Raw genomic sequence first — 27,168 nt, 5'->3', positions numbered from 1 at the left:
AAGGTTTACGTTAAAAACGTGCTAAAAATTCAGTAAGCGTTAAACACACACACACACACACACACAGAGCAGTAATTAACCAAAGCTACTTTTTACTTTTACCTTGCCTAACTACAGCATATAAAGGCAACTAACTTACCTTTCTCATTTTTTTTCTTTTTCTCTTTCGTTCTCACATTTTTATCAGCACTACTCCATTGGCTCCTAAGACATATCCACCTAACAATCACCTTCATTACTTACCAGCTCTATTTTGCTGGTTCTCCAGAAAAAGGGGAGATCTGAGAATTGCATAAACATTCCTTTCAGGTTGACGATCACAATGGCCGACAGCACAGCCTGAAACACAACACATCTATGCATGCCTCTCCTCTCCTGTCCGAAGAGCCCCCTTTGTCAGTTCCTCGGTGTCCTCTTCCTGCCCTCCCATGTTGTCTCCCTACTCCCTTGCTATGTGACTGTGGTGTTACTTTTGGAGTCACGAACAACTGAATTTTCAGGACTTGGTCACCTAAACTGGGCCTTGGAAAATCACCAGGCTTATATTCTAATAGCAAACCTGTACTGTGGTCAAGAGGTTCAGAATTAAACTTGGCATGCGAGGAATTATTTCACCAATGGTTCTTCCTACATTATTATTTGCTCTACTCTTTATATCATTCTTGATCTTTCCTATATTAAATATATCAGCAAAGAAATGCTTTATGATTGTAAACCATCTCATACATGAAAGTATAAGGTCATAGAAGGTCAAAGAGAGAAGTGATCTTTGAGGTGAGCCAGTCTAAGCCTTCACCTTATAAATAAGGCAACTGAGGCCCAGAGGAGTTGGAATGACTTTCCCAAGGTCCTGTGGACAGTTGATGGTAGAGTGTGGGGCAAGATCCTGGCCCTATCCCTGGCCCTTTTCCTTACGCCACCTTGCTAGGGTTATAGTAAAAACTCATAAATAGCCACAAAATATAAACAAATAAAATAGCAAAATCTCAGCACATGGAAAAAATCTCACATTATGTTCATACTACACACCTGAGGTAACGATTCAAAGAGGAATCCAGTGGCTAATATAACCAGCAGAATCATTAACGAGGCCAAACAACCTGCAAGCTGAAGGAGAGAAGACACACGGAAGGGGCTTTTAGGAGACTTGAGTAAAAGGTGGGGTGTAGGTAGGTCTTACTCTTTTGATAACCACTGTGAGAAGATCAAGAAACTATGGATTCAAATAAATCATCCAAACCACTACATAAACCTATAACTCCTTGCTACTCCCTCTCTGAAGTTTTGGTTCCTCTTATAGCGTTCAAGCAGAAGTTGAAAAGTTTAAATACCCTGACTGAAATGCCATCACTGGAAGTGGGAGAAAGGAGATGTCTGATGCAGACCTGAGACCTACAAGGGCCAGAAGAGTTCAGACGATTGTTTACTGTCCAATATGGTAGCCATTAATCACCTGCAGCTCTTGAGCACTTGAAATGGGACTAATGTGACCAAGGAACTGAATTTGTTTTAATTGTTTTTAAAATTCATCCACATGTGGCTAGTGACTGCCGTATTGGACAACGCAGATACTGAACATTTCTGTCATCACAGAAAGTTCTACTGGACAAGGCTGTTTTGGAGTGTTGGCATCCTGCCCATACTTAGTCTCAGGGTTTCAAGATAACATCCCAAGTCTGAACTTTGAGGTTTACTAGTAGCAAGGCATGTTGTATAATTTTCTGTTTTAACTGGAGAATATACCTCTTCTCTGCCGATTCAATCCCCTATAATTCATTCACTCAATCATGCCTTCCTCTGATTCACTACACTGCTCACTGGAGCATGGATCTGCAGGCAGAGTAGCTTTGTATGGATTCAGAATAAAGTTAAAGGATTAAAAATTTAATTACCACCCAAATTATGGGTCCTCAGAAGCCAGTTGTATACACACCTGTGTCTTCCCTCCAGTTCCCTCCTGAACAAGACTTCGTGATAAGGAACATGAAATTGAAAATGTCTGGAAGAGCGAGCCAATGGAATTGCACAGCCCCAGGGCGATAAGCTCCTTTCCAAGTGGAAACAAAGCACAAAAGAGATAGGTCATTCTTCAGGAACTAAAGCATGATGGCCCATTTAATATATATTTTCAATGATACAGGGTGTCTCTTTCTCTTTTCAGATACAAGAATTTGTTTGGCATGAGTTCAAAATAAGAATTCTTGTATATTTTGACACTTTGAGTTTTTATTGTATTGGAGATAAATGCTGTGCTTCCCCATCCAGCCTCCTCCCCAAACACAATTTCTACCTCACAAATGATGCTATTAAAAAGTCTTTTTTAAAGAAAATGGCAGCAAAACAGACAAAATATTTTTGTTGTTTAAGAGAAAGTTGTTAGTATGTAGGACTATTGGCTTCTTTTAAATGTCTGAGCTATTGCTCATTAATAAATACAAGCCACTGTCTTCCTGAGACCAGTGAGTCCTAGGCTGACCTCCTAGGGTTTTCCTAGTCTGATCACTGCATTTTGTATGAATGTGGGGCAATTAGTCTCCTCTTAGAGATACACAGAGTGTTAAAATGGGCATTGTCAAGCCAAGATTATAGCTCATGCTGTTTGGGTTCTGTAGCTATAATACAAAAGTTGGTGGCCAAGAAAATTGTGGAATTTCAGTAGTGAGTCATATACTCAAAGTATAATAAGAAAAGAGAAAGCTTCCTACTGGGGAAGAAATGGTTCTGCAAATACATTTTATTCCCAGGCTGTGAGCTTTAAAAATAAGGATAGCATCTATAGAAGTATGGCAAACTCTAAGCCTCAGATTGGAGATTTTACCTTCCTAGCAGGACCCCTGTCCATGAGGTAAGGTAGGACTCTGTACCTCAGGGTCCTGATTATCTAACACACATAAATAATGAAAAAATTGTAGTGTTGAATAAATACATGCTCTGGACCCATTCATCATCCAAGTAAAAGTTTTCTACTGAGGTTGGTAAGTCTAGTTCATTTGCCTTCTGTATACAACATGATTGTACCACTATGAAACACTGGCAGGAAATCAATGATTTTACCTGATTGCCATCAACCTGGTAGCCATGTTTAATTGCCAAGGTCTTGGCCATTGAGATAGTCACTGAAAATCCAACGATGGCTATTGCAATGGCATCCACGTACACGAGGTGGAAGAGGCTGGTATCCGGATTGGCTGGAGGTAGTAGCCTGAAAGGTCAAGCTGACTTTAACCTGAGTGTTGTGACTACTGGGAAAAAAACATGCAACTAGAGGGGAGCACTATGGGGGGGGGGCGTTATATGCAAATAAGGTGATCAAAGCTTAGACACTTGTTAACTCTGACTTTGTAAAAAGGAAGACCCTCCTATAAACAGGTTCTCTACAGGTCCAAATCCTAGAGTGTTGGTTTTCTACTTGGATAGGTTATCAGCAAAGATCAGATACTGTTTCATTTATCAACGGAGTAACCTCATACCTCATGGCACCCTGTATGGCAGGTATAATTAAGAAACAGAACCAGGAAGAGAGAGGGTCAGCAAAGTGCTCAGATGTCACAAGACATTTGAACCAAAGTCTTAAGGTGAGGAGAGTGTTGAGCTATCTTGAGAGGAGAATTAGGTATTCACTTCTCTCTCTTGTTTGATGTAAGGATTCTGAGTCTTACCTCTCCTTTACATGAGTTTCTAACAAGGAAAAGGAATAGCAGAATCCTTGAACCTCACCTGGGGAATTTCCTGAATCTGGAGAGGCCAAAAGTGTGACTCCTAGAACCCCAGAATGGGAAACCCAGCTTTTATGGTCTTATTGTTGTAGTTTGGGACCCTGTCCTAAAGGGACAAAATAGGGATTCCCTAGAATGTTACGGGGGAAGGGACAATAGAAGTTTGCAAAGGTATCCTGCCCCAGTTAAGGGCATTGAGTGAAATAATAATAAATAATTAATTGATGAACAACAATTATTATAACAACAAACATTTATTAGCTATATTCCAGGTTTTATGCTCATCTAATTACCTCCAATAGCCCAGTGAGCTAGGCAACATCATAATCCACATTTCACAGAGAAAGGAAATGTAGCATAGTTGATTAAGCAACTTATCCAAGATCAAAGAGCTCATCTAAGTACAACAAAAACTATGAAGCCCCCACCTCCCTATGCCTATTACTGGTACTGTGTAATAGCATAGGTAATAAAAGGGAAGTCTCAAGTTCTGGGGTAAGGGAAAGGGAGGGGAGGAAGGCAGAGGAAACTAACATCTATGAAGCCTAGATTATGTGCTAGATGCTTTACGTATGCCATCTTATTTTACTTTACAACAATCCTATTGGATAGATGCCTGCATCTCTAAATCTATAGGTTAAAAATGGAGCTTACAGATGTTAATTTGTCCAGGTTGGAGCAGGGACTCAAAGCCAGGTGGTCTGACTATAAAATGTGTTTCCCTTGCACCTTGCTGCATAATAGTTAACCGGGAGGAAGGCCAAGCAGGAGGTTTGGGCCTGAGGAATAAGAGTATGAGAAAAGGGTATATTTTGGAATGAGTAAGAAAAGTAAACCAAGAAACAGGATATATTGCCATGATTGGGATCTTTAACAATCTGTCACTTTCTGGTACTGCAACCTTTATGTTTTTATTTGTGTGTGTAGACAGATGAGGCCGTTTGCTTGCAAATATGGCCACCAACAATTCCTCCCATCCTTTTGTGTGGATGTGCCACTCCTGCTATCTAGAGGTAGAATCTACTTCCCATCACACTGAATCTGGTCTGACCTTGTAACTTGACTAACAGACATGATGGAAGTGATGTTGTATGAGTGGCTGAAGAGGCCTGGCCTGGTAGCTTCTGCTTTTTTTTTCTTATTGCCCTGAGCTGCTATATAAAGAGGTCTGGCTACTCCACTGGAGATACCACGTGAAGAGAAGACGTCAGCCAGCCCTCAGCTGTTTCTGCCACTCCAGTTGAAGTGTCGGACATGTGAGTGAAATCCTCCAGCATCAGTCATACCTTCAGACATCTGCAACTGCATGAAAGACCCTGGTGGGACCCGCAGAAGAACCACCCAGTGGAGCCCAGCCTAGACTGAACAATTGTTAACGAATTAATAGTGGTTGTTTAAAGCCACTGTTTTGTGGTGGTTTGTTATGCAGTAATAAGATTCACAGATAACTGAAGCAGTATGACTTTTTGTATATAGGTAGGTAAGGTATTACTTGCTTCCTGCTCGGTTTTGGGCAAAGTTTTTCAAAAAGGTAAGTTGTCCGGGTAGGCAAGTTCCAGAAAGGTAAAATGTTTTTTTTTTTAAAAACTAAATTCTCTCATGTGGGGGAAAGCAACATGTTTGGGTATGTCTTAGGTAGAAATCAGGTGGTATATGGACTTAACCTATCAGCATATTTTTAAAAGGGGGAAATCTAAGATTAAAGAATTTCCTATTTAATCAAATTGTTTGTGATTAGTAACTAAATAGGATTATCTACTGGATCCAACCAAAGCTAATGTTTATCACATGACATTATGCTAGAGACCTGGTGAGTGATAGAAAGCACAGGACTGGAAATCAGAAGACTGACTTCTGGGTCCAGGCTGGGACTCACCAACGAGTCACTAACCCTCATTCATGTCTCTCACATATCACCTTCCCTGGTACCCTACCTAAAACAGCAACCCCAGACCTCCAATCCCTTACCTGGCTTCATTTTTCTTCATAGCACTTTTCATTTATTAGATTATTATCTGTCTGTTTCCCCCGATAGAATATAACGTCCATGAGGGCAGGGTTTTTTTACTTGCTTGTTTTTTTTGTTTTTAACGACTATCACCCTGGCACATGATAGCACTCAATAAGCATATGCAGAGTAAGTGAGAATGAATGAGCCTTCTTATCTGTAAAATGGGGATAATAACCAATATTGTGAATTGGGCTATTGTAAGCATCAACTAAGACGGTGGATATAAAGTATTTTATGAAATATAAACACAAATAGAAAAGCAAGGTCCAATTTCTGTGTTATAGCTTTACACTGAATCATTATAAATAACACGTTCGTGATACCAATTTATTGTTTTGAAGTTTAAAAGTAGAGTGCATACCTCCTCTTACAACACTAGCTTTATGGGGTGAACTCTGGAATAAAGAGCTACTCTTGCTCTCTTTGCTGCCCAGGGGACTCTCAGCTGGTGCTGGAGGACAAGGCCTGATTGAACATGCCAGGTTCCATCAGAGTCCAACATCTGAGCAAATGTCCGATTCTGCATTTCAGACATTCTCTCAGAAACAGAAAAGAGGGTGACGAGAGAGTCAGAGAAAGAGATCGTAAAAGAGATAGAGACACAGAGACACAGAGACACAGAGAGACAGCCAGAGTGTGAAGGAGAAGCTGGTAGCCACTCTTGTTCCTTCAAATACAAAGAGAATAATACCTTTTAAGAATATAGAGTTAGATAAAAGAAAATAGATGAAGTAATATATAATTTGAAACCGGTAGAAATAACCAGCCATAAAAACACTCTGTGAACATGTCTTAAATGTTTCCTCTGTGTTTTATGCCAGGTGCACACTAACTGGTTCAATGCATTATTTCCTATAGTTCTTACAACTTGTCCTTGAGATGGGTGTTAATTACCATGTCCATCTGGCAGATAAGGAAACTTGGACTTTGAGTAGGTAAGTCATTTGTCCAAGGTCACACCACTAGTGAATAGCCGGCTAGGATTTAGATCTTTCTGAAACCAAAGCCCATGCTCTTAACTCCTACGCCACCCCAAAAGAGCTTTTAATAATCACTAAGTGCTAAACAATAGGAAACAAAATAATAAGCCACACACACACAAATCTCAAAACTGTCAGCTTTTAGATAAGTAGAAAAAAATTATTTTCATAGCAATGGTCCTACTGACTATTCCAGCCACACCATTACTTAAAATAAAAATAATTTCTTACCCCAGAGGAAGGGTTCCAACAACATCCACATTGTATGAGTCTTTCAGATTAAATCCAGCTGAAATGCCAGTTCCCATTACCACCTAAAACAGACACAAATCCAAATCTGTCTTTATAGATGAAAATTCAAACACCAAAAAATGAGCTTCAAACCTATTCTTGCATTTAAGGTTCAGTTCAAAAAATAAGAATTATAATTCCTTCCAGCAACTCTCACCTCTGTTAATGGCTCTACCGCCTCACATAATTAAAATGGACTGTACAGTCTCCTGTGGTCTGGCACTCTTTTCTTCTCCCTTTTTTCTGTTCCACACTAAAGTGTTTATGGAGCACTGGTGGCACACGGTTAAACTCTCGACTGCTAACCAAAAGTAAGCAGGTGGAACCCACCAGCCATTCCATGGGAGAAAGATGTGGCAGTCTGCTTCTGTAAAGATTTGCAGGCTTGGAAGCCATATGGGGCAGTTCTACTCTGTCCTATAGGGTCGCTATGAGTCAGTATTGACTCAACAGCAATGGGTTTTGGGTACTGTAAGTGGCTAGCTGAATGCAACAGAAAGAGGCCATAAAACCTCTCAGGTGTGGGCCTTTTTTGGGGGCAGATAAAATGAGTTTCTGGCCAAGATGTCATAAGTGAAAGACATTAAATATGTGTTCTGAGGGTGTACAATGATAGTGTACTGTTATAAAATGTATGTTTGGATTCAGAGTCCTCCTGCTGACGCCGTTAGGAGGACGGTAGCACCAAGTGTGGTTAGAGGCCCCACCAGTGCCCCGCAGTTGTCTTCTCTCACTTCAGGGGCAGAGTGGAACCATACATCACACAGAGTGTCAATGCACATAGGGCCATCCTGGATTGTCTGGGCATAGATTTATTTGGGGTGTGAAGTACAACACTTAGTAAGCTACAATAAAAAAAAAAAAAAAAGGGTAAGCTACAAGAAGAGAAAAATAGCAGAAGGTGTGATAGTTATCTTCATTACCAAGGTCTATTGCTATAGAAAGGAGCCCTGGTGGTGCAAAGGTTAGAGGTTCTTCTGCTAACCATAAGATTTGCAGTTCGAGCCTACCCAGTGGCTCCATAAGAGAAAGACCTGGCGATTTGCTTCTGTAAAAATTACAGTCAAGAGACTATGTGGGCAGCTCCTGTCTAGAGATGAGATGAGAAGGCAGAAGGGGACAGCAGTGGATTGAATGGACACAGGAAATACAGGATGGAGAGAAGGAGTGTGCTGTCACTAGGGTCGCATAACAATGTGTGTATAAGCTTTTGCATGAGAAACTGACTTGAATTGTAAATGTTCACTTAAAGCACAATTTTAAAAAAAGATTACAGTCAAGAAAACCCTGTAGGGCAGTTCTACTCTGTCACATGGAGTTGCTATGAGTCAGAAGACTCCACGGCACCCAACAACAACAACACTGCAATAGAACTTTGTGAGTGGGTTCTCCTGGAGAGAAGAAATTAGCCAGGGAAGGAACCTAGGCCCTTACAAGTGGTGGCTGCTGCAGGGAACCAATCATAAGCTAAGCTTATTATCAGGAACAGCAGCCTGAGAGACCAAGGACACAGGTGTTACTGGCCCCATTGACGAAATGTCACTTTTCTGTTGGTGGCAATTATGGTTGTCACCCTTAATTGCATTTATTGCACATCTCAAATTGAGAGTGCCAAAAACATTCAAACTCACAGGATAAAAATGGCCCAAGTTCCTGGAGCACTGATCTCATTCAGTGGTAAATAATTAAAACTATTGTTTTCCTACCAACACAAATAGGTGTATTATGAAGCAGAATGCAAAACCCATAAAAATTTTTTATGATAATAAATAAATTTTATGCTTAAGGGAGTCATAAAGACTGTGTTCTCAAACTCTCCAGTATAGCTTCTCTTGCCTCTGTTGTAAAGACCACTTAGATAAAAAGTTTAAAAAACACTGGCTTGAAGTATTGCTATTCAAAAAAAAATTTTTTTTAATTTTACTTTAGATGTTTACAGAGCAAACTAATTTCTCCTTAAACAATTAATACACATATTGTTTTGTGACATTGGCTTCCAACCCCACAACATGTCAACACTCTCCCCTTCTTGGCCTGGACTCCCCATTACCAGCTTTCCTGTCCCCTCCTGTCTTCTCACCCTTGTCCCTGGGTTGGTGTGTTGAAGTATTACTAAAAGACAATGGTAGGAGCTCTGGTGGAGCAATGGGTAAGTGCCAGACTGCTAACCAAAAGGCTGGTGGTTTGAACCTACCCAGTGGCTCTGAGGGAGAGAGACTTGGCAATCTGCTTTTGTAAAGATTACAGCCTAGGAAACCCTACGGGACAGTTCTACTCTGACATGTGGGGTTGCTATAAGTCAAAATTGACTTGACAGCACCTAACAACAACAATTACAATGACAGAACTCTGGAGAACTGTTGCCCCAGGAAACAGTAAGAAATCTGTAAAGGGAACCTGGGGAAACGGACAGAATGAGGAACCTACATCAGGCGAGGAAACCTTTATCATTCACTTTATAATTAGGACCTGCCTTTTTTATCTTTTTTACCCTTCAAGGGAGCTCAGAACCTGCTCCTAGACTCCAAGAGGAAACAGAAGCGCTGTCCCCAGCACCAAGAGAACAGATTTTGAAATAGAAAGAGATAACTTTGGTTTGTGGACCAGACCAAAGTGAGGAATGAGATCAAAGGAACCTGTTCCCTTGTGAGCTTTGCCAGCCTGTTGTTTCTGGGGCTGGAACTTTTTGCTAAATGTGAATTAGACACCTGAGCTTTTCATTTCTTATTCTTATCCCCAAACTATGCCCCTAGGTACCCTAAGGTATCCAAGGGAATTCATCGGGACACTGTGGGACATGATAAAGCTTCAAGGGAAACAGTGACATCTGTCAGACACTCCATAAACTTGTTTGAGGTAGTTCATGGCTTTAGTTTTCATGTCATTCCTTTTGATAATGGCATATCTTTGCAAGGCTGGGTTTTCAGGGCTTGCTATGATAAAAAGTAGGTGGTGGTGGTTGTGTGCCATTGAGTCAATTCTGAGTCACAGTGACTCTATAGGATAGAGTAGAACCATCCCACAGGCTTCCCAAGGTTATAATCTTTATGGAAGCAGATCACCAGATTTTTCTCCCATGGGTTTGATCTGCCTATCCTTTGGTACCATGCAAAAAGCAATGCGGACCTGATGTGGAGGGTAGTGGGGTCCGTCTGATTCTAAGATTTAAGAAGCTGTGCTGTGCTTACAGGTACACATACCCCATTAATAAATTATTGTGATTATTTAAGAATATAATAAAATATCTTTTCTTTCAATTTATGTGTATCATTTTTAAAAAGACACTAAATTATTAGACACAAATGCTTACTAAGTCATTTGGTGCTAACTACTTAATAAAGAGAACTGTTAGGTATTTCATGTGGCTTAGCAGCACTATGAACCAAGAAAGTTTGGGAACCTTTGTCTTTTTATTCTTGTCAAAATGGAAATGGCTTTATTTTTTCAGGTTATTAAAGTAATATGTGTTCATTACAAAAAATTAGACAATAAAAAACGTGAGAAAAAAAAATCTTCCATAACTCCACCACTGAGAGATAACGTTAAAATGCTTTAGTATGGCTTTCACGTGTATCTTTAAAATCATATATGCCTACACTTTACGTTTTTTCTTTTTATTCCCTGTCAGTATATATATATTTATATACATGTACACATACACACAATTTTATTGTGCTTTAGGTGAAAGTTCACGGTTCAAATTAGTTTCTCATTCAAAAATTTATATGCAGATCGTTTTGTGACTTTTAGTGAAAGTTCACGGTTCAAATTAGTTTCTCATTCAAAAATTTATATGTAGATTGTTTTGTGACTTTGGTTGCCATCCCCGCAATCGCTCCCCCTTCCTACCCTGGATTCCCTGTGTCCATGTGTCCAGTTTTCCTGTCTCTTCCTGTCTTCGCTTTTGGGCAGCTGTTGCCCATTTGGTCTCAAGTATTTGATTGGAGTAAGAAGCACATTCCTCCCTTGTGTTACTGTTTATTTCATAGGCCTGTCTAATCTTTGTCTGAAACGTAGGCTTCGGGAGTAGCTTCTGAGTTAGCAGGGTGTCCAGGGGCCATAGTCTCAGGCTTCCTCTAGTCTCTGTCAGACCAGTAAGTCTGGTCTTTTTTTGTGAATTTGAATTTTGTTCTACATTTTCCTCCTGCTCTGTCCAGGACCCTCTATTGTGATCCCTGGCAGAGCGGTTGGTGGTGGTAGCCAGGCACCATCTAATTTATCTGGGCTCAGGCTGGTGGAGGCTATGGTTTGTTAGTTCTTTGGACTAATATTTTCCTTGTGTCTTTAGTTTTTTCATTCTCCTTTGCTCTGGATGGGATGGGACCAGTAGATGTATCTTAGATGGCTGCTCTCAAGCTTTTAAGACCCCAGATGCTACTCACCAAAGTGAACATCTTCTTTATGAACTATGTTATGCCAATTGAGCTAGATGTCTCCAGAGTCCACATTTCCCACCCATCAGCCCCAGTAACTTGGTCCCTCAAGGTGTTCGGAGCTGTCAGTATATTTTTAAAAGTTCCCTTGGACAAATTCTAACCTTCTTTTGGCAGAATTGAGTGAAGAAAATCCTCTAACTCCTTGTTCCTCTCCATCCACTTTGAAATCCCCCACAGAAAGTAGTTAAGTGTACAGGATTTGCAGGGTTTTGATCTGCTTCAAACCCCTCTGAGAATCTGCATCTCTAACAAGTTTCCAGGCGATGTTAATACTGCTGGTTAGGGACCAATTCTGAGAACCACCAGTACAGAGGTGGTTCTCAAAATTGATTATATGTAGGAATCACCTGGGGATCTTGTTAAAATGTAGATTCTGATTGAGGTATCTGAGGTGGAAATGTAAATTCTCAGCGGAAGTATGAACCAGAATGAACCAATTTGAAGCCCTGATGGTTTAGAAGTTAAACAAGTCATTGCTTTGAGTTGACTTACCGCAAAAAACTCTAAAGGAATGGGTGCCGGCAATTTCTCTTTAAATCTCTCATTAAACTCCTTGCCACCCAACAGCAAACCAAAAACCATCAGCCCGACGCCTAGGGAACACACGTTGAGGTTTTTAACATTCTGCAACACAGCAACTGTACTCTGTAACACATGAACACTGGATGTTTATATCAAGAAATAGCCCCTGAACAGAGACTCTCAAATCAGTCATGGCATTATTGGACATTTCTAGTTAAAGCTCTCAGGCTGAAATTGCTCTCCTTGTAGCTTCCACCAATAAAAAGACATCCCTATGCAATCCTACAATTTTATAGTTGCAATTCTTATCCAACAATCTTACAGTGTTTTTTGATACTCTGACGTCCTAATATAGTATTTATACAATCCAGAAAAGTAATACTGAAGCTGAGTCCTGACAGGACATAATAAAGGGTTGATAGCAGCAAAATCAATCCAAAGGTAAATACACAGAAAAGCTTTTAGGAGCTGAAACAGGGAGAAATCATTGTTAGCAGATGAAAGACAGATCAGGTGGGCACCCCAAATATACTAGTCAGTTCTCATTGGAAACCCAGGAAAGTAGGCTCCCCACTGCGCCCGGGCACATACCCTTTTCTATCACATGCTTTGAGTGTATACGGGTGCACCTAATTGTACGGTGTATTTCTTTTGTCACAAGGCATTTAGGGAAATCTCAGAGTAAGAAGTATGTTACCAGCTATTATGGGAAACTAAGAATATTTAGGGAATGTCCCCACAGCTCTATTCCATTCTAATCAATCAAGGACTCAATGTAAATGTCACTTCCTAAAGTGACTTTCACAGATCCCTAATCTAAATGTCTTCCTATTCAATTTTCACAGCAGCCCGTACCTTTTCCTCACAGCATTTAGCAAAACATGTAATTAACTGCATGTTTTGCTAAATTAACTGCATATGCAATTAACTGCATATGTATGTGATTAATAGTTTACTGCCTTCCCATTGGACTGAAAGCTCCAAGAGGGCAAGGGCCATATGTCCTTGGTTCATTGCCATATCCCAGTGCCTAGCACAGTGTCCAGGTAGAGTGCAGGCATTTGCCTACAAAGGTTATTGGCCTTTCTTTGCAAAGATAGCTTTAGCAGCATCTCAGAAGTTTTAATATGTAGTATTTTCACGTGGTCATTTGGCTCTATTTCATAATTTCCTCTCTATCCATGGGCTATTTAGAAGTACATTCTTTGGTTTCCAAATGCGTGGGGGTCCTGAAGCTATACTTGGTTATTGATGTCTAATTATATTGCACCATGTAAAAAAATACTGAATTTTTAGAATTCATGGTACAATACATGATCATTTGTTGCCATTGTTCCATATGTGCTTGCAAATAATTTATATTTTCTCTGAGTTGGGTGGAAGGGTTTATACATATGTATTAGATTAAACTGGTTAATTGTGTTAGTTAAATCTTTTATAGCCTTACTTACTTTTGTCTGCTTGAGCCTGCAGTTTTTGGGAGAGACACATTCCCCCACTATGCCTTTAAATTACTTGTTTGTTCCCAAAGAGACCATAACTTGGTCTGAAGAAAAGCTGGATCTTCAGGTAAACAGGTTAAAATATAGTCAGCAAATAAAGACTCAGACAAAAATTTCTTGTGAAGTAGGCAGTATCACATATTAATAAAATGAGGTTTTAAGGTTGAATTCTACTTGTAGTGTTCTCAGAAAAGTCCTAGAGTAACTGACTTTATTTTTATAGAAATCCTGGAGGGAGGGAAGGGGATGAACTGTGAAGGTAAAAGAGATACAGAAGAGGAGGGTGGGAGGGTGGGACTATGAAGAAGGAGAAACAAGGACCAGTGAGTCAGGAAGTTGCTTACTTACATACACCACTGAAAATATTCCACTGTACCGCTTTGTTTTAACTCCAAACAGGTATTTTAACATGGAGGTGAAGACATGCACAGCTGCCGCAGTGGTAAACCCACGGACCAGAGGCTCTGTGAGATATATGGCTACGAATCCGAACCTGCAGACACCTAGGCAAAACTATTTTTTAATGACAAAGAAACAAATAAATCACATGATAAATCAGGAAGTTATAATCCACAGAAAATACACAAGGGTTCTTTCTGGACCACTTTCTAACGCTACCTGCAGCAGTTAAGTAACAAATCAGTCACTGGTTATACAGGAAGCAATGGAAGGTTTGGAGTGGCTTGGAGCCCCACAAAGCATTAGCAAGCACTGGGACCTTCACGTATCTGTTGAAACTGGGGACATGCTTAGTCATGTAGACTATGCTGCATCATCACGGCTGTTTCTTCCAAGCAGACAAGAGGTTTACCCATCCCACTGTTTCAAGCTTGCCTCACTTTTGTAACCTCTAATGTACCCAGTCAAAGCTTGCTGTTGTTGTTGGGTGCCATTGAGTCAATTCTGACTCATAGTGACCCTACAGGACAAAGTAGAACTGCCCCATAGGGTTTGCTAGGTGGGATGGAGCCCTGGTGGTGTGCTGGTTAATAGCTTGGCTGCTAACCAAAAAGGTCGATAGTTCAAATCCACTAGTCGCTCCTTGGAATACTATGAGGTAGTTCTACTCTGTCTTAGAGGGTCGCTATGAGTCAGAAGCAACTCAACAGCACCTAACAACAACAACAATCTTTATGGGAGCAGATTGTCAGGTGTTTTCTCCTGTGAAACTGCTGATGAGTTCAAACTGCAGAGCTTTGGGCTACAGCCAAGAGCTTAGCCACTGCACCACCAGTGCTCCTTCAAAGCTTGCTTCCTTCTTCCCACTGCCGCCGCTGCTATCAAGTCTATTCTGACTTATACTGGCCCTATAGAACAGAGTAGAACTGCCCCATAGGGTTTCCTAGGCTGTAATCTTAATAGAAGCAGACTGCCACATTTTTCCTATGGAGTAGCTGGTGGATTTGGACCACCAACCTTTTGGTTAGCAGCCGAACACTTAACCACTGCACCACTAGGGCTCCTCTCAAAGCCTGCTAGTTGCTTGGTTGCCAAGGTATGCAGACGGATTGATGCTCTCAGAATGCTATGAATCTCGAGCTCTGGGTTTTTGCTGGCTGACTTCCACCATGTGGGAAGACTAGCCAGGAGTGCTCAGTAGATATTCATTAAATGAACATGTAAAAGTCCATTTTCCCATCTTTGAGTTTTACCTGAATGATTCCTGAAAGTAAGGTCACAGACATGGCAACTTTTACTCTCAAAGCATCTCTTGCTTCTGTACCATTGGTTGCATTTACTCCTCCCGGAATTACTATATCATCTGGTACTAGCCGGACAGCCACACCACCAATCATCAGGCTAATAACAGCAAAAGGACCTGAAAAAATGAAGCATTAATGATCATTGTCCAGGAGTCCAGGGCAACTATTTTCAGTGTATCTAATATGGTTGTTGCCACCATGCCAAGGGACCCATGTGAGGTCAGAAAGTTATCCTTGAAATGAAATTACACTGCTCTCCTTTAGCACCCTGCTCCTGGTGTGTGCGTAAGTTGCAGGGCAGATTGTATTTTCCAAAAATGGCCACAACAATATCTCCCACCCACAGACTCTTCCAGACGTTTGACACTTCGTCATCAAAAAGTGGAGTCTAATTCCTTTTTTTTCATGAGTCTGGGTTGGCTTGTGACTTGCTACTAACCAAAAAAAAAAAAGGCAGCAAAAGTGATATTATGTGACTTCTGAGCCTTGACAATAAAACGTGATACAACTTCCACCTTGAGAGTTTTAATACTTGTGCTGGAGCCCTGAGCCACCATGTGTAAGAAAGCACAAAGTAGGCCAAGTGGAGAAGTCCTGCGACCACGTGATGGAAGGGAAGAAGGAAAAGAATGAGAGGAAGTAAGGAGGAGAGCAGGAGAAGAAGAAAAGGAAGAGGAAGAGGAACGAGTGAGAGAGAATGATTCAGCCTATCCCTAGCTGCTCCAGCTCCAACTACCTTCTGACTCTCAACTGCATGAAAGACCTGAACCAGAACCCCTCAGACAAGCCCTTCCCAAATTCCTGACCCAAAGGAACTGTGAGAGATAATAAAATGATGTTTTGTTTTAAGCTGCTAAATTCTGGGCTATTTATTACGCAGCAATAGATAACATTGTGTGTGCGTGTGTGTGTATGCTAGTGGTAACTTCACGCAGTGCCAACACTATTAAGAAATCCATATGCACCTGATCCTAACTACACTAAAGAGAAAACACATACAATTCAGAGCCTTAGACATGATAAAAATGCAGAACATGCCTAGTAATTAGGAATTTGAAGTACCACTATTAAAATAAATAAAAACTAGATGCATTCAAATTGTATTATGAAACGAAGCATTTCTCTAATTTCACAGATTTCAACAATTGTTCTTTGTATACAAGAAAATTATTCCTTTTGATTATCCCAAGACTATAAGAAAGCTATTAGTTCCAGAAATCTTGCAGGGGGTTTATTTTTTAAAACACCTATTCTGTATGCGGCAACAAAAGCTATTATTAAGAAGATGTTCTAGTAACTACCATGTGATTTCTCTGGCATAAACTTGAAATCCATGAAGGTAGGTACTAAAATGTCAAGTACAAGCTTTTACCTATGGATATGTGCCTGGAGGTTCCAAAGAAACAGTACATGATAACAGGGTAAAATGAAGAGTACAGGCCGAACACTGGAGGCACAGCTGCCAACGTTGCAAAAGCTAAACCTGTGGAATAAAAAAACAAACGGAAATGAAAACAGACGGGTTATATGTATTTTTCTTTTTGGTTCTTTATCACCAATGAACAAGTGAGAACCATCTTAATTTAAGCTTATGTGTCTCAACCTGCTCACCCTTCCACCCCAATCCTACACGTAATCCTATATTTGTACTTACGGAGTCCAGGCTGAGACCATTCCCTTGTTTCTTTTTTGCTAGGGGGTAGACTTCTTTTTTTTTTTTTTTTTAGACTTCTTTTTCTAGTTTATTCTTTCACAAATTAGATAAGGGCAGAAAAAGTCTTACTCTACTGGTGCAGTTGTAATCTGGTGTTGATGTTCAAATGCTGGCTTTCTCTAATGGGCTGTTCTTGCAGGTTCATTGGTGACCACTCTTCAATAAGGAACCCCTGCTGTACCATTCACTGGTCAATGCAATGACGCCTCCACCTGACCCATTGATTCCTCTTGTAGCCCCTTATTCGAAGGTACATCCATTCAGTTCTGTCTGCTGTCGTATGCTCATCTATAAGCAGTATTCGTGGACAGGGTACCTTTCAAATTAGCCAAACCTTGATCTTGGTTCTCTTTTCTTTTCATTCCACCTTCTTTCCCTTATTTTCACTCCACTTTCTTTACCTTCCAGGGTGCCCAGTTATTCAATGGGAAAACTCAGCACCTTTATCCCAGAAACTCTGGAAGTGCAGGCTTCATCCGCTGGTGTGTGCTCTCTCCGTTCTGCTGCCATAGGCAGTTCACACTATCCTTTACCTTTGTCATGCAAGAATTAGGCAGCCTTCTCCACAACTCCAGGGGACATGTGCAGAACATTCTGAGTGGTTCTCTTGCAGTGACTTGACTTTAGGTGGAGGAAAAATGCATAAGGCTTTAACCTCTCTCTAAAAAATTCTCATTCCAAATCTCGTATCAGTATCCTTGTCCCCTCATATCACATATTCTGTTGAAGTGATGCACTAAGGCTCACCTAGAGAGTTTCAGTGTCATTTCACTCATAGCCCTGCATAGCTGGTCTGGCATCACTCTTCAGAATGTGTAGGCAATAGATACCATTTGTTCTTCCCCTTGGAGCCTGAGCCAAAATTCTGGGATAACTAGAAAATCTTTACTTCTCTATTTTCATTAACTAGTGATGGGCTTAACAATATCCTTTCCATACAAGTTTGATTGTGAGATGATCTATACGTCTCAGCAGCACTTGACCTACTGGATCATTCCCTGTTTTGAAATAATTTCTTCCTTTCTGTAATACCACATGCTCCTGGTTTTCCTTCCTCTTTTCCAGTCATTTCTTTTAGTCTCTTCTGCTGGTTCCTCCTTCTCTATATGGCCTTTATGCTGGACAGAGCTTGATCTTGACTTTCTTTTCTTTTCACTCCATAGTCTTTCTCTGGATGGTCTTGCCTACTGTCATGGTTTAAACTCTTATCTATATGCCAACAATTCCCAAATTTATATCTCTAGCCCACACCTCTCTTTTGAGCCTACACATCTATTAAAGACAAATTAAGTGCCCCCTTGTCTATCTCACAAGCATCTCAAAATATAACATGTTCAGAATTTACCCCTTATTTCTATTTCTCCTCATGTCTTCATTATGTCTGCATTTGGCACCTCCATCTACCAAGTGTTTGAACCAGAAACCTGGGAGTTGCTGTTGACCATGCCTCTTCCTCACTGTCTTCCACATTCAACTCATCAGCCTAGAAACCTTATAGTAATTCTTGACACACCCCATTACACATTCTGTCAAAATTAATTCAACAGCAAATCCTGCAGATTTTACCTACAAGATACAACATGTGCCATTCCAATTCTTTCTGTAGCTACCACCCTAGTTAAAGACGGAAGGAGGCCAAATGATTGAAAATACAGGCATACCTTGCTTTGGTGTGCTTCGCTGATTGTGCATTTTTTTTTGTTTTTTTTTTTTTCCAAATTGAAGGTTTGTGGCAACTCTGCATCAAGCAAGTCTATTGGCACCATTTTTCCAACAGCATATGCTCATTTCACATCTCTGTGTCACATTTTTGGTAATTCTCACAATATTTCAAACTTTTTCATTATTATTATGTCTGTTATGGTGATCTGTGATCAGTGATTTTTGATGTTACTATTGCAATTATTTTGGGGTGCCACTCACTGTGCTCATATAGGATGGCAACTTAATTGATAAATGTTGTATGTGTTCTGAATGCTCCACCAACTGGCTGTTACCCTGTCCCTCTCCCCTTCCTTGGGCCTCCCTATTCCACGACATGACAGTATTGACACTAGGCCAATTAGTACAATGGTCTCTCAGTGTTTAAGTGAAAGGGAGAGTCACACATCTCTCACTTTAAATCAAAAGCTAGAAATGATTAAGTTTAGTGAGAAAGGCATGTTGAAAGCTGAGATAGGCTGAAAATTAGACCTCTTGTCCCAGACAGTTAGCCAAGCTGTGAATGCAAAGAAAAGTTCTTGAAGGAAATTAAAAATGCTACTCCAGTGAACACATGATAAGAAAGTGAAACAGCCTTATTGCTGATATGCAGAAAGTTTTAGTGGTCTCTATAGAAGATCAACCCAGCCCTAACACTCCCTTAAGCAAAAGCCTAATCCATAGCAAGGTCCTAATTCTTTTCAATTCTATGAAGGCTGAGAGAGGTAAAGAAGCTGCAGAAGAAAAGTTTGAAGCTAGCAGAAGTTGATTCATGAGGTTTAAGGAAAGAAGCCATCTCTATAACATGAAAGTGCAAGGTGAAGTATCATGTGGTGATGTAGAAGCTGCAACGAGTTATCTAGAAGATCTAGCTAAGATAACTGATGAAGGTGGCTACACTAAACAACAGATTTTCAATGTAAACGAAACAGCCTTATATTGGAAGAAGATGCCATCTAGGACTTTCATAGCTAGAGAGGAGAAGTCAATGCCTGCCTCGAAAGCTTCAAAGGATGATTTGACCCTCTTGTTAGGGGCAAATACAGCTGGTAACTTTAAGTTGAAGCCAATGCTCATTTGCCATTCCGAAAATCCCAGGGCCTTTAAGAATTATGCTAAACCTACTCTACCTGTGCTCTATAAATGGAACAACAAGCCCCAGATGGAAGCATATCTGTTTATAACATGGTTTACTGAATATTTTAAGCCCACTGTTGAGACTTACTGCTCAGAAAAAAAGATTCCTTTCAAAATATTATTGCTCATTGACAATGTACCAGGTCACCCAAGAGCTCTGCTGGAGATGCACAAGGAGAATGAAGTTACTTTCACGACTGCTAACACAACATCCATTCTGCAGGCCACGGATCAAGGAGTAATTTCAACTTTCAAGTCTTATTGTTTAAGAAATACATTTTGTAAGGCTATATAGCTGCCATAGATAATGATTCCTCTGATGGATCTGGGCAAAGTAAATTGAAAATCTTCTAGAAAGGATTAACCATTTGAGATGGCATTAAGAACATTCACGATTCATGGGAAGTGGTCAAAATATCAACATTAACAGGAGTTTGGAAGAAGTTGGTTCCAACCTTCGAGGACATCTCTGAGGGGTTCAAGACTTCAGTGGAGGAAGTAACTGCAAATGTAGTAGAAACAGCAAGAGAACTAGAATTAGAAGTGGAGGCTGGAAGTGTGACTGAATTGCTGCAATCTCATGATAGAAATTTAATGGGTGAGGAGTTGTTTCTTATGGATGAGCAAAGAAAGTGGTTACTTGAGATGGAATCAACTCATGGTGAAAATGCTGTGAACATTGTTGACATGACAACAGAAGATATAGAATACAACATACACTTAGTTGATAAAGCAGGGGCAGGGTTTGAGACGACTGGTTCCAATTCTGAAAGCTCTACTGTAAGTAAAATGCTATCAAGTAGCATCATATGCTACAGGGAAATCTTCCAGGTAAGGAAGAGTCAATTGATGTGGAAAACTTCATTGTCATCTTATTTTAAGAAATTGCCACAGCACCCCCAACCTTCAGCAACCACCATTCTGAGTAGTCTGCAGCCGTCCATATCGAGGCAAGACCCTCCACCAGCAAAAAGATTATGACTTGCTGAAGGCTCAGATGATGGTTAGCACCTTCTGGAAATAAATTATTTTATAATTAATGCATGTACATTTTTTTTAGACATAATGCTGTTGCATTTTGAATTGGATAATCATAAGGTGTACTATGCCAGGAATGACAGCTCGAAGAGGAATGGCATTGCATTCACTGTCAAAAAGAACATTTCAAGATCTATCTTGAAGTATAAAACTGTCAGTGATAGGATAATATCCACATGCCTACAAGGAAGACCAATTAATACGACTATTATTCAAAGTTATGCACCAACCACTAAGGCCAAAGATGAAGAAATTGAAGATTTTTACTAACTTCTTTAGTCTGAAATTGATCGAACATGCAATCAGCATGCATTGATAATTAATGGTGACTGGAATGCGAAAGTTGGAAACAAAGAAGAAGGATTGGTAGTTGGAAAATATGGCCTTGGTGATGGAAACGATGCTGGAGATTGTGTGACAGAATTTTGCAAATACCTTTTTTTCACCAACATAAACAGTGACTGTACATTTTAGTACATGTGGACCTCACCAGATGGAATACACAGGAATCAATACACAGACTACATCTGTGTCAAGAGACAATGGGAAAGCTCAATATCATTAGCCAGAAGAAGGCCAGGGGCCAGCTGCAGAACAGACCATCAATTGCTCATATGCGAGTTCAAGCCGAAACTGAAGAAAATTAGAACAAGTCCACGAACGCCAAAGTACAACCTTGAGCACATCCCACCTGAAGGTAGAGACCATCTCAAGAGCAGATTTGATGGGGTGAACACTAATGACCGGAGACCAGATCAGTTGTGGAAGGACATCATACATGAAGAAACCAAGAGGTCATTAAAAAGGCAGGAAAAAAAAAAAAAAAAAGACCAAAATGGATATCAGAAGAGACTCTGAAACTTGCTCTTGAATGCTGAGTAGCTAAAGCAAAAGGAAGAAATGATGAACTAAAAAAGCTGAACAGAAGATTTCAAAGGGTGGCTCAAGAAGACAAAGTAAAGTATTATAATGACATGTGCAAAGACCTGGAGATAGAAAACCAAAAGGGAAGAACACACTTGGCATTGCTCAAGCTGAAAGAGCTGAAGGAAAAGTTTAAGCCTCAGTTGCAATATTGAAGGATTTTGCAGGGAAAATATTAAATGATACAAGATGCATCAAAAGAAGATGGACGGAATACACAGAGTCACTATACCAAAAAGAATTGGTTGACGTTCAACCATTTCAGGAGGTACCATATGATCCGGAACCGATGGTACTAAAGGAGAAGTCCAAGCTGCACTAAAGGCACTGGCAAAAAACAAGGCTCCAGGAATTGACAGAATACCAATTGAGATGTTTCAACAAACAGATGCAGTGCTGAAAATACTCACTTGTCTATGCCAAGAAATTTGGAAGACAGCTTCCTGGACAACTGACTGGAAGAGATCCATATTTATGCCTATTCCCAAGAAAGGTGATCCAACTGAATGTAGAAATTATTGAACATTATCATTAATATCACATGCAAGTAAAATTCTGCTGAAGATCATTCAAAAGTGGCTGCAGCAGTATATCAACAGGGAACTGCCAGAAATTCAAGCTGGATTCAGAAGAGGACATGGAACCTGGGATATCATTGCTGATGTCAGATGAATCCTGGCTGAAGGCAGAGAATACTAGAAAGATGTTTACCTGCGTTTTATTGACTATGCAAAGGCATTTGACTGTGTGGATCATAACAAGTTATGGATACCATTGTGAAGAAAGGGAATTCCAGAACACTTAACTGTGCTCATGAGTAACTTGGACATACATCAAGAAGCAGTAGTTCAAAGAGAACGAGGGGATACTGCATGGTTTAAAGTCAGGACAGGTGTGCATCAGGGTTGTATGCTTTCGCCATATTTTCAATCTGTACACTGAGCAAATAATCTAAGAAGCTGGACTATATGAAGAAGAACAGGGTATAAGGATTGGAGGAAGACTCATTAACAACCCGTGTGACACAACCTTGCTTTTTGAAAGTGAAGAGGACTTGAATCACTTACTGATGAAGATCAAAGACCACAGCCTTCAGTATGGATTACATCTCAACATAAAGAAAACAAAAATTCTCACAACTGGACCAGTAAGCAACATCAGGATAAACGGTGAAAAGACTGAAGGTGTCAAGGATTTCATTTTACTTGGATCCACAATCGACATCCATGGAAGCAGTTAGTCAAGAAATCAAAAGATGCATTGCATTGGGCAAATCTGCTGCAAAAGACCTCTTTAAAGTGTTGAAAAGCAAAGATGTCACCTTGAAGACTAAGGTGCACCTGACCCAAGCCATGGTGTTTTCAGGCAATTCACACTCATGCAAAAGCTGGTCAATGAATAAGGAAGATCGAAGAAGAATTGATGCCTTTTAACTATGGTACTGGGGAAGAATACTGAATATACCATGGACTGCCCAAAGAACAAACAAATTTTTTTTGGAAGATGTACGACCAGAATGTTCCTTAGAAGCAAGTATGGCGAGACTACGTCTCACACGCTTTGGACACGTTATCAGGAGGGATCGGTCCCTGAAGAAGGACATGATGCTTGGTAAAAGAGGGTCAGCAAAAAAGAGGGAGACCCTCAACAAGATGGATTGACACAGTGGCTGCAAAAATGGGCTTAAGCATAACAATGATTGGGAGAATGGCACTGGACTGGGCAGTGTTTTGTTCTGTTGTACATAAGGTTCCTATGGATCAGAACTAACTCGATGGCACCTAACAGCGTAACACCAACATAGCATAAACATAACTTTTATATGCAATGGGAAACAAAAAAATTTGTGTAACTTGCTTTGTCGCGATATTCGCTTTATTGCCGTGGTCTGGAGCTGAACCCACAATATCTCCGAGATATGCTTGTAAATTTGTAGAATGGAATTTTAGTGAAAACTCAACTAGACAAGATCTTGATTGTTTTTTTTGAAGTGTTAATTTGCATGAATTTACCGCATTCCTTCCCCACAGTTGTTCCCTGTGGCTTTGTCAGTCCAATTTGACTGATTGTCATTTTATCTTCTGTTTCCCATTTTGGACACTGAGCACCTGCCTGCTCCTCACCCCACTGTTACCTCTGTCTTTGCATCTGTTCCTTTCTCTATCCTTGCGGTGATGGTGGCAAGAGAGCTGTAGAAAATGGTCCTAAACCTTATTTAAGGCCTTTGCCTAATACATTTTGGTAATTCAGTTACTTGGGAAATTAAAAACTCAGTGAATTGATCCTCAGGGAAATTGATTTTTGACAAATTGAACATTTGGGAATTCATTTCTGGGAAACTGCCTAGGGGGAAATAAGATTTTTGGCCAGCTGACCTAGAGCTGCCCAAGCTATTACCTTTGCCTACACTGAGCCACTGTCTCCACATAGGGGCATTCATTCTACTGCTCTCCCACCAACCAAACCTATTCTCCACACAGCGGCCTGAGAGATACCTTAAAAGTAAATTCCCTTACATCACTCCCTACTTAAGTCCCGCAGATAGCTCTTCGTTGGCCTAACAAGTCTCTGTGGACCTACCCCTGAATAAATTAATGAATATCCTCTTAAATTCTTACATCACATATAATATCACAGAGCTGCAGAGGAACTCAGTATATCATGGTCCACTGTAATTAGAACATGGGCTTAGAAGCCAAGAGCCTTAACAAAAGCCACAACAAAATGCCGACTGACTGACTGACTTCACAAGAAGTAAGGCAATTCCAGCTAGTATCAACATGTACTGATTTGCAGAACAGTATCACCATGTCTTATTACTAATATTCCTGGAACATTTTAAGGATTATATGTTTCAGAAGAATTCCTTTGGACAGTTAAAGGTTACCAGAATGTTATATAAAAACTATCTTTGTAAAAATAAAAACTATGAATTTGCAATAGGATGAAATAAACAGAAAAAGTTAAGCAAACTGTTTGAGGAAATGACAGTGAGAGACAGAAATACATTCTACTAACCTTGAGGAAGCTGAAGCACCCCTGTGCTTATGCCTGAGACCAAGTCACCCAACACATACTCCTTGAATTTATACGCAGGCAACCACTTAGTTATGGGTAGGAACATGTAAATGATGTTTCTTATCTTCTTAGGAGTACATCTGGAAGGACAAAGAGATGAAAGTATAAATGAGCAACATCTCTGTGGAATTCACACTGAGGTATTTTCCCTTCCTCATATTCTGGAGTGATAAGGAAACACAGTTGGTGCTGAGGATGGGCTTTTCCACCCTGCAGAAATGAGGGGCAAGAAGAGCTGCCTCTTACTTTTTTTTTTAATGGGAACATCTAAATTGGCTCCATGATAATGCTCTACAACTGACTACGACAAATAAGGAAAATTTAACTTTGATGTCACTGAGACACATCAGAGGCTATTATTTTAATGAAATTCTTAGTATATTTTTTATGTTGGCAGAAAAGTGAAGCAGGTGAATTATTCACTGATGTAGTTAATTTTTTAATATGGAACCACTGACTGGCGTCTGCCCATTTAATTTTCCCCTTCCTTATAAGATGAAGGGCATTTATACGGTGTTATCGAGCTTCATTAACATGTGTTCAATGCTTTAGTCTTTGATTAGGCAGAGTCTAGGCACCACTTGTTACTGGAGTATAGTAGCTGACCAAGCCTTGGTTAGGTAGAATGCCATGTTGATAAAACGAAGGCTTAGCATTGAATCCCCATATAGGCCAATTAACTTTGATACATAGACTATGTTCTGGGTCTCAGTCATTCCTATTGCTAGTTTATGCTGGCAAGATGTCACTGAGTACGACTATGGACAGATGAGCATAGCTCTACCACTACTACGACAGCCTTGATCCTCCTGGTGACAAGCAAGCACTGTAATCCGTACAAAAGATAATGCATCATTGCAGCATACATGGTATTTTATATAGTGTCTTTAGAACTTAATAGTGTCTGGTAATTAGATAAAGGAAGATTTTGGAAGCAAAACATAAGGCATCTGTGGCAAAAGCAATAGATTTCAACGAAACATACCAGTCTCCTTGTTTAGAAAACTAAGGTATTAATAACAGTGGTCACTAACATAGTGCTTGCCATCTACTTTGTACTTTATGTATGTTAACATATTTGAACCCCCAGTAGCCTATGAGGTGGGTACTATTATTAGCCCCACTTTACAGAGCAGAAAACTGAAGTACAAAGGTGGTCAGTGGTGAGACCAGGATTAAAAGTCAGTCTGGCAACAGAGTCTACATTTTTAACTTCTCCTGATGGTAGTATCTAGAGATAGGGTCACCGTGAAGATTAGATGAGCACAGAGTAGAGAAGGTATGCTCTCAAGTGTTCAGGTGGCAGCATTAAAGTAGTTTGATTTTGAAGTCTGGGAATGATCAACAGGTAACATCAGACCCATGTATACTAACATTCTTAGGCCTGCAACAAGGGTGTGTAAAGTGTTCTCCAAAATGCAGAGTCACAGTAAGTTGAGGGTCCTTAACACGAAATGTTGGGGATTTAGATTCAGGGTGTTGCCCGATGGGGTAGACGCCTGGGGTGGACAAAAAGACAGTGGCTGGAACATTCCTGGGTCATTCCAGAGAAGAAGTGGATATTTTGAAGGTGGGTGGAGAAGTGGGTTTTTCACATAAATGCTTACACAAAAGTAAATCATAGTAGGGGTTCAATAAATATGGTGGCATATATCATGAAGCCTGTGCTCACTCAAACACCTAACACTCACTGAACTGTTGCGGACAGTCCTGTAAATCATGAGTGTCCACCATTCATTATTTTATCCACTTCACCAGACAGATTTGCTTCTCTTCTAACTTGATGACAGAATAAAGAAAATAGGTTAAAACACAACATACGTGAATGCCTGTTTCAGCTTATCCCCAATGGAATCCGAAATCTTGTCCTTCTTATGTAGCCTTTCCTGGAGGACTGGATGACTAAAGATAGGCCTTTCCACACAGTACTTCTGGGTTGCTACAAGGATTTCATTTTCTTCAGCATGATCCATAGTACTCCGAAATTATTCATCAACAGCAGGAGACAAGCATTTCCTGAGTGACACTAAAGGAGAAAATAAAAGTTCTATTTCAGTTGCTGCAATCCTAATGATTATTATTCTTAAGTATCTCTTCCTTGTGTTACTCTAAGTTTTTCCAAGGACTGTGTCATCTTTGGATACCCCAGAGGTTATAACAGGGCCTTGCATATAGTAGTACTAATAAAATAAATAAAATAAAAATCAACAAAAAACATAAATGTTACTTATTCCTGTTCAGTGCAATAAGTGAGTAATTTGTATATTTTTAACAGTTTATATTCAATTAGTGGCTAAATGTTATAGTCAGTTGGCTCTTGGCCCATATAGGGGGAATTGTGAGTCAGGCAGATTCCAACCAGCTTAATGACAAGGAAACAGAAAAAGGGTAAGATCAGTGTGATGGGGAACTAAG

General features: G+C 40.2%; 1 protein-coding gene across 4 annotated transcripts in view; it reads right to left on the bottom strand.

Moving 5' to 3' along the window:
• The window catches only part of SLC26A5 (solute carrier family 26 member 5), a 37,194-nt gene extending 10,468 nt beyond the window's left edge, over positions 1–26,726 (bottom strand). For 2 of the 4 annotated variants that reach the window (XM_049893087.1, XM_049893088.1), the window contains exons 1-11: positions 26,575–26,726; positions 24,694–24,833; positions 16,534–16,644; positions 15,111–15,277; positions 13,807–13,971; positions 11,927–12,079; positions 6,939–7,021; positions 3,055–3,202; positions 1,934–2,047; positions 1,030–1,107; positions 244–339 (exon numbers count right to left, since the gene is read on the bottom strand). In XM_049893087.1, the coding sequence (XP_049749044.1) occupies positions 244–339; positions 1,030–1,107; positions 1,934–2,047; positions 3,055–3,202; positions 6,939–7,021; positions 11,927–12,079; positions 13,807–13,971; positions 15,111–15,277; positions 16,534–16,644; positions 24,694–24,833; positions 26,575–26,726 (1,407 nt within the window). The remainder of the gene's footprint in view (positions 1–243; positions 340–1,029; positions 1,108–1,933; positions 2,048–3,054; positions 3,203–6,938; positions 7,022–11,926; positions 12,080–13,806; positions 13,972–15,110; positions 15,278–16,533; positions 16,645–24,693; positions 24,834–26,574) is intronic. The other 2 variants (XM_049893089.1, XM_049893091.1) reach the window with 1 other exon arrangement.
• Positions 26,727–27,168: the final 442 nt, after the last annotated feature.

Source organism: Elephas maximus, chromosome 8 (assembly GCF_024166365.1).
Source record: "Elephas maximus indicus isolate mEleMax1 chromosome 8, mEleMax1 primary haplotype, whole genome shotgun sequence".
Taxonomy (NCBI): domain Eukaryota; kingdom Metazoa; phylum Chordata; class Mammalia; order Proboscidea; family Elephantidae; genus Elephas; species Elephas maximus.
The sequence above is the reverse complement of the archived record's forward strand: the minus strand, read 5'-3'. Positions and strand labels throughout refer to the sequence as shown.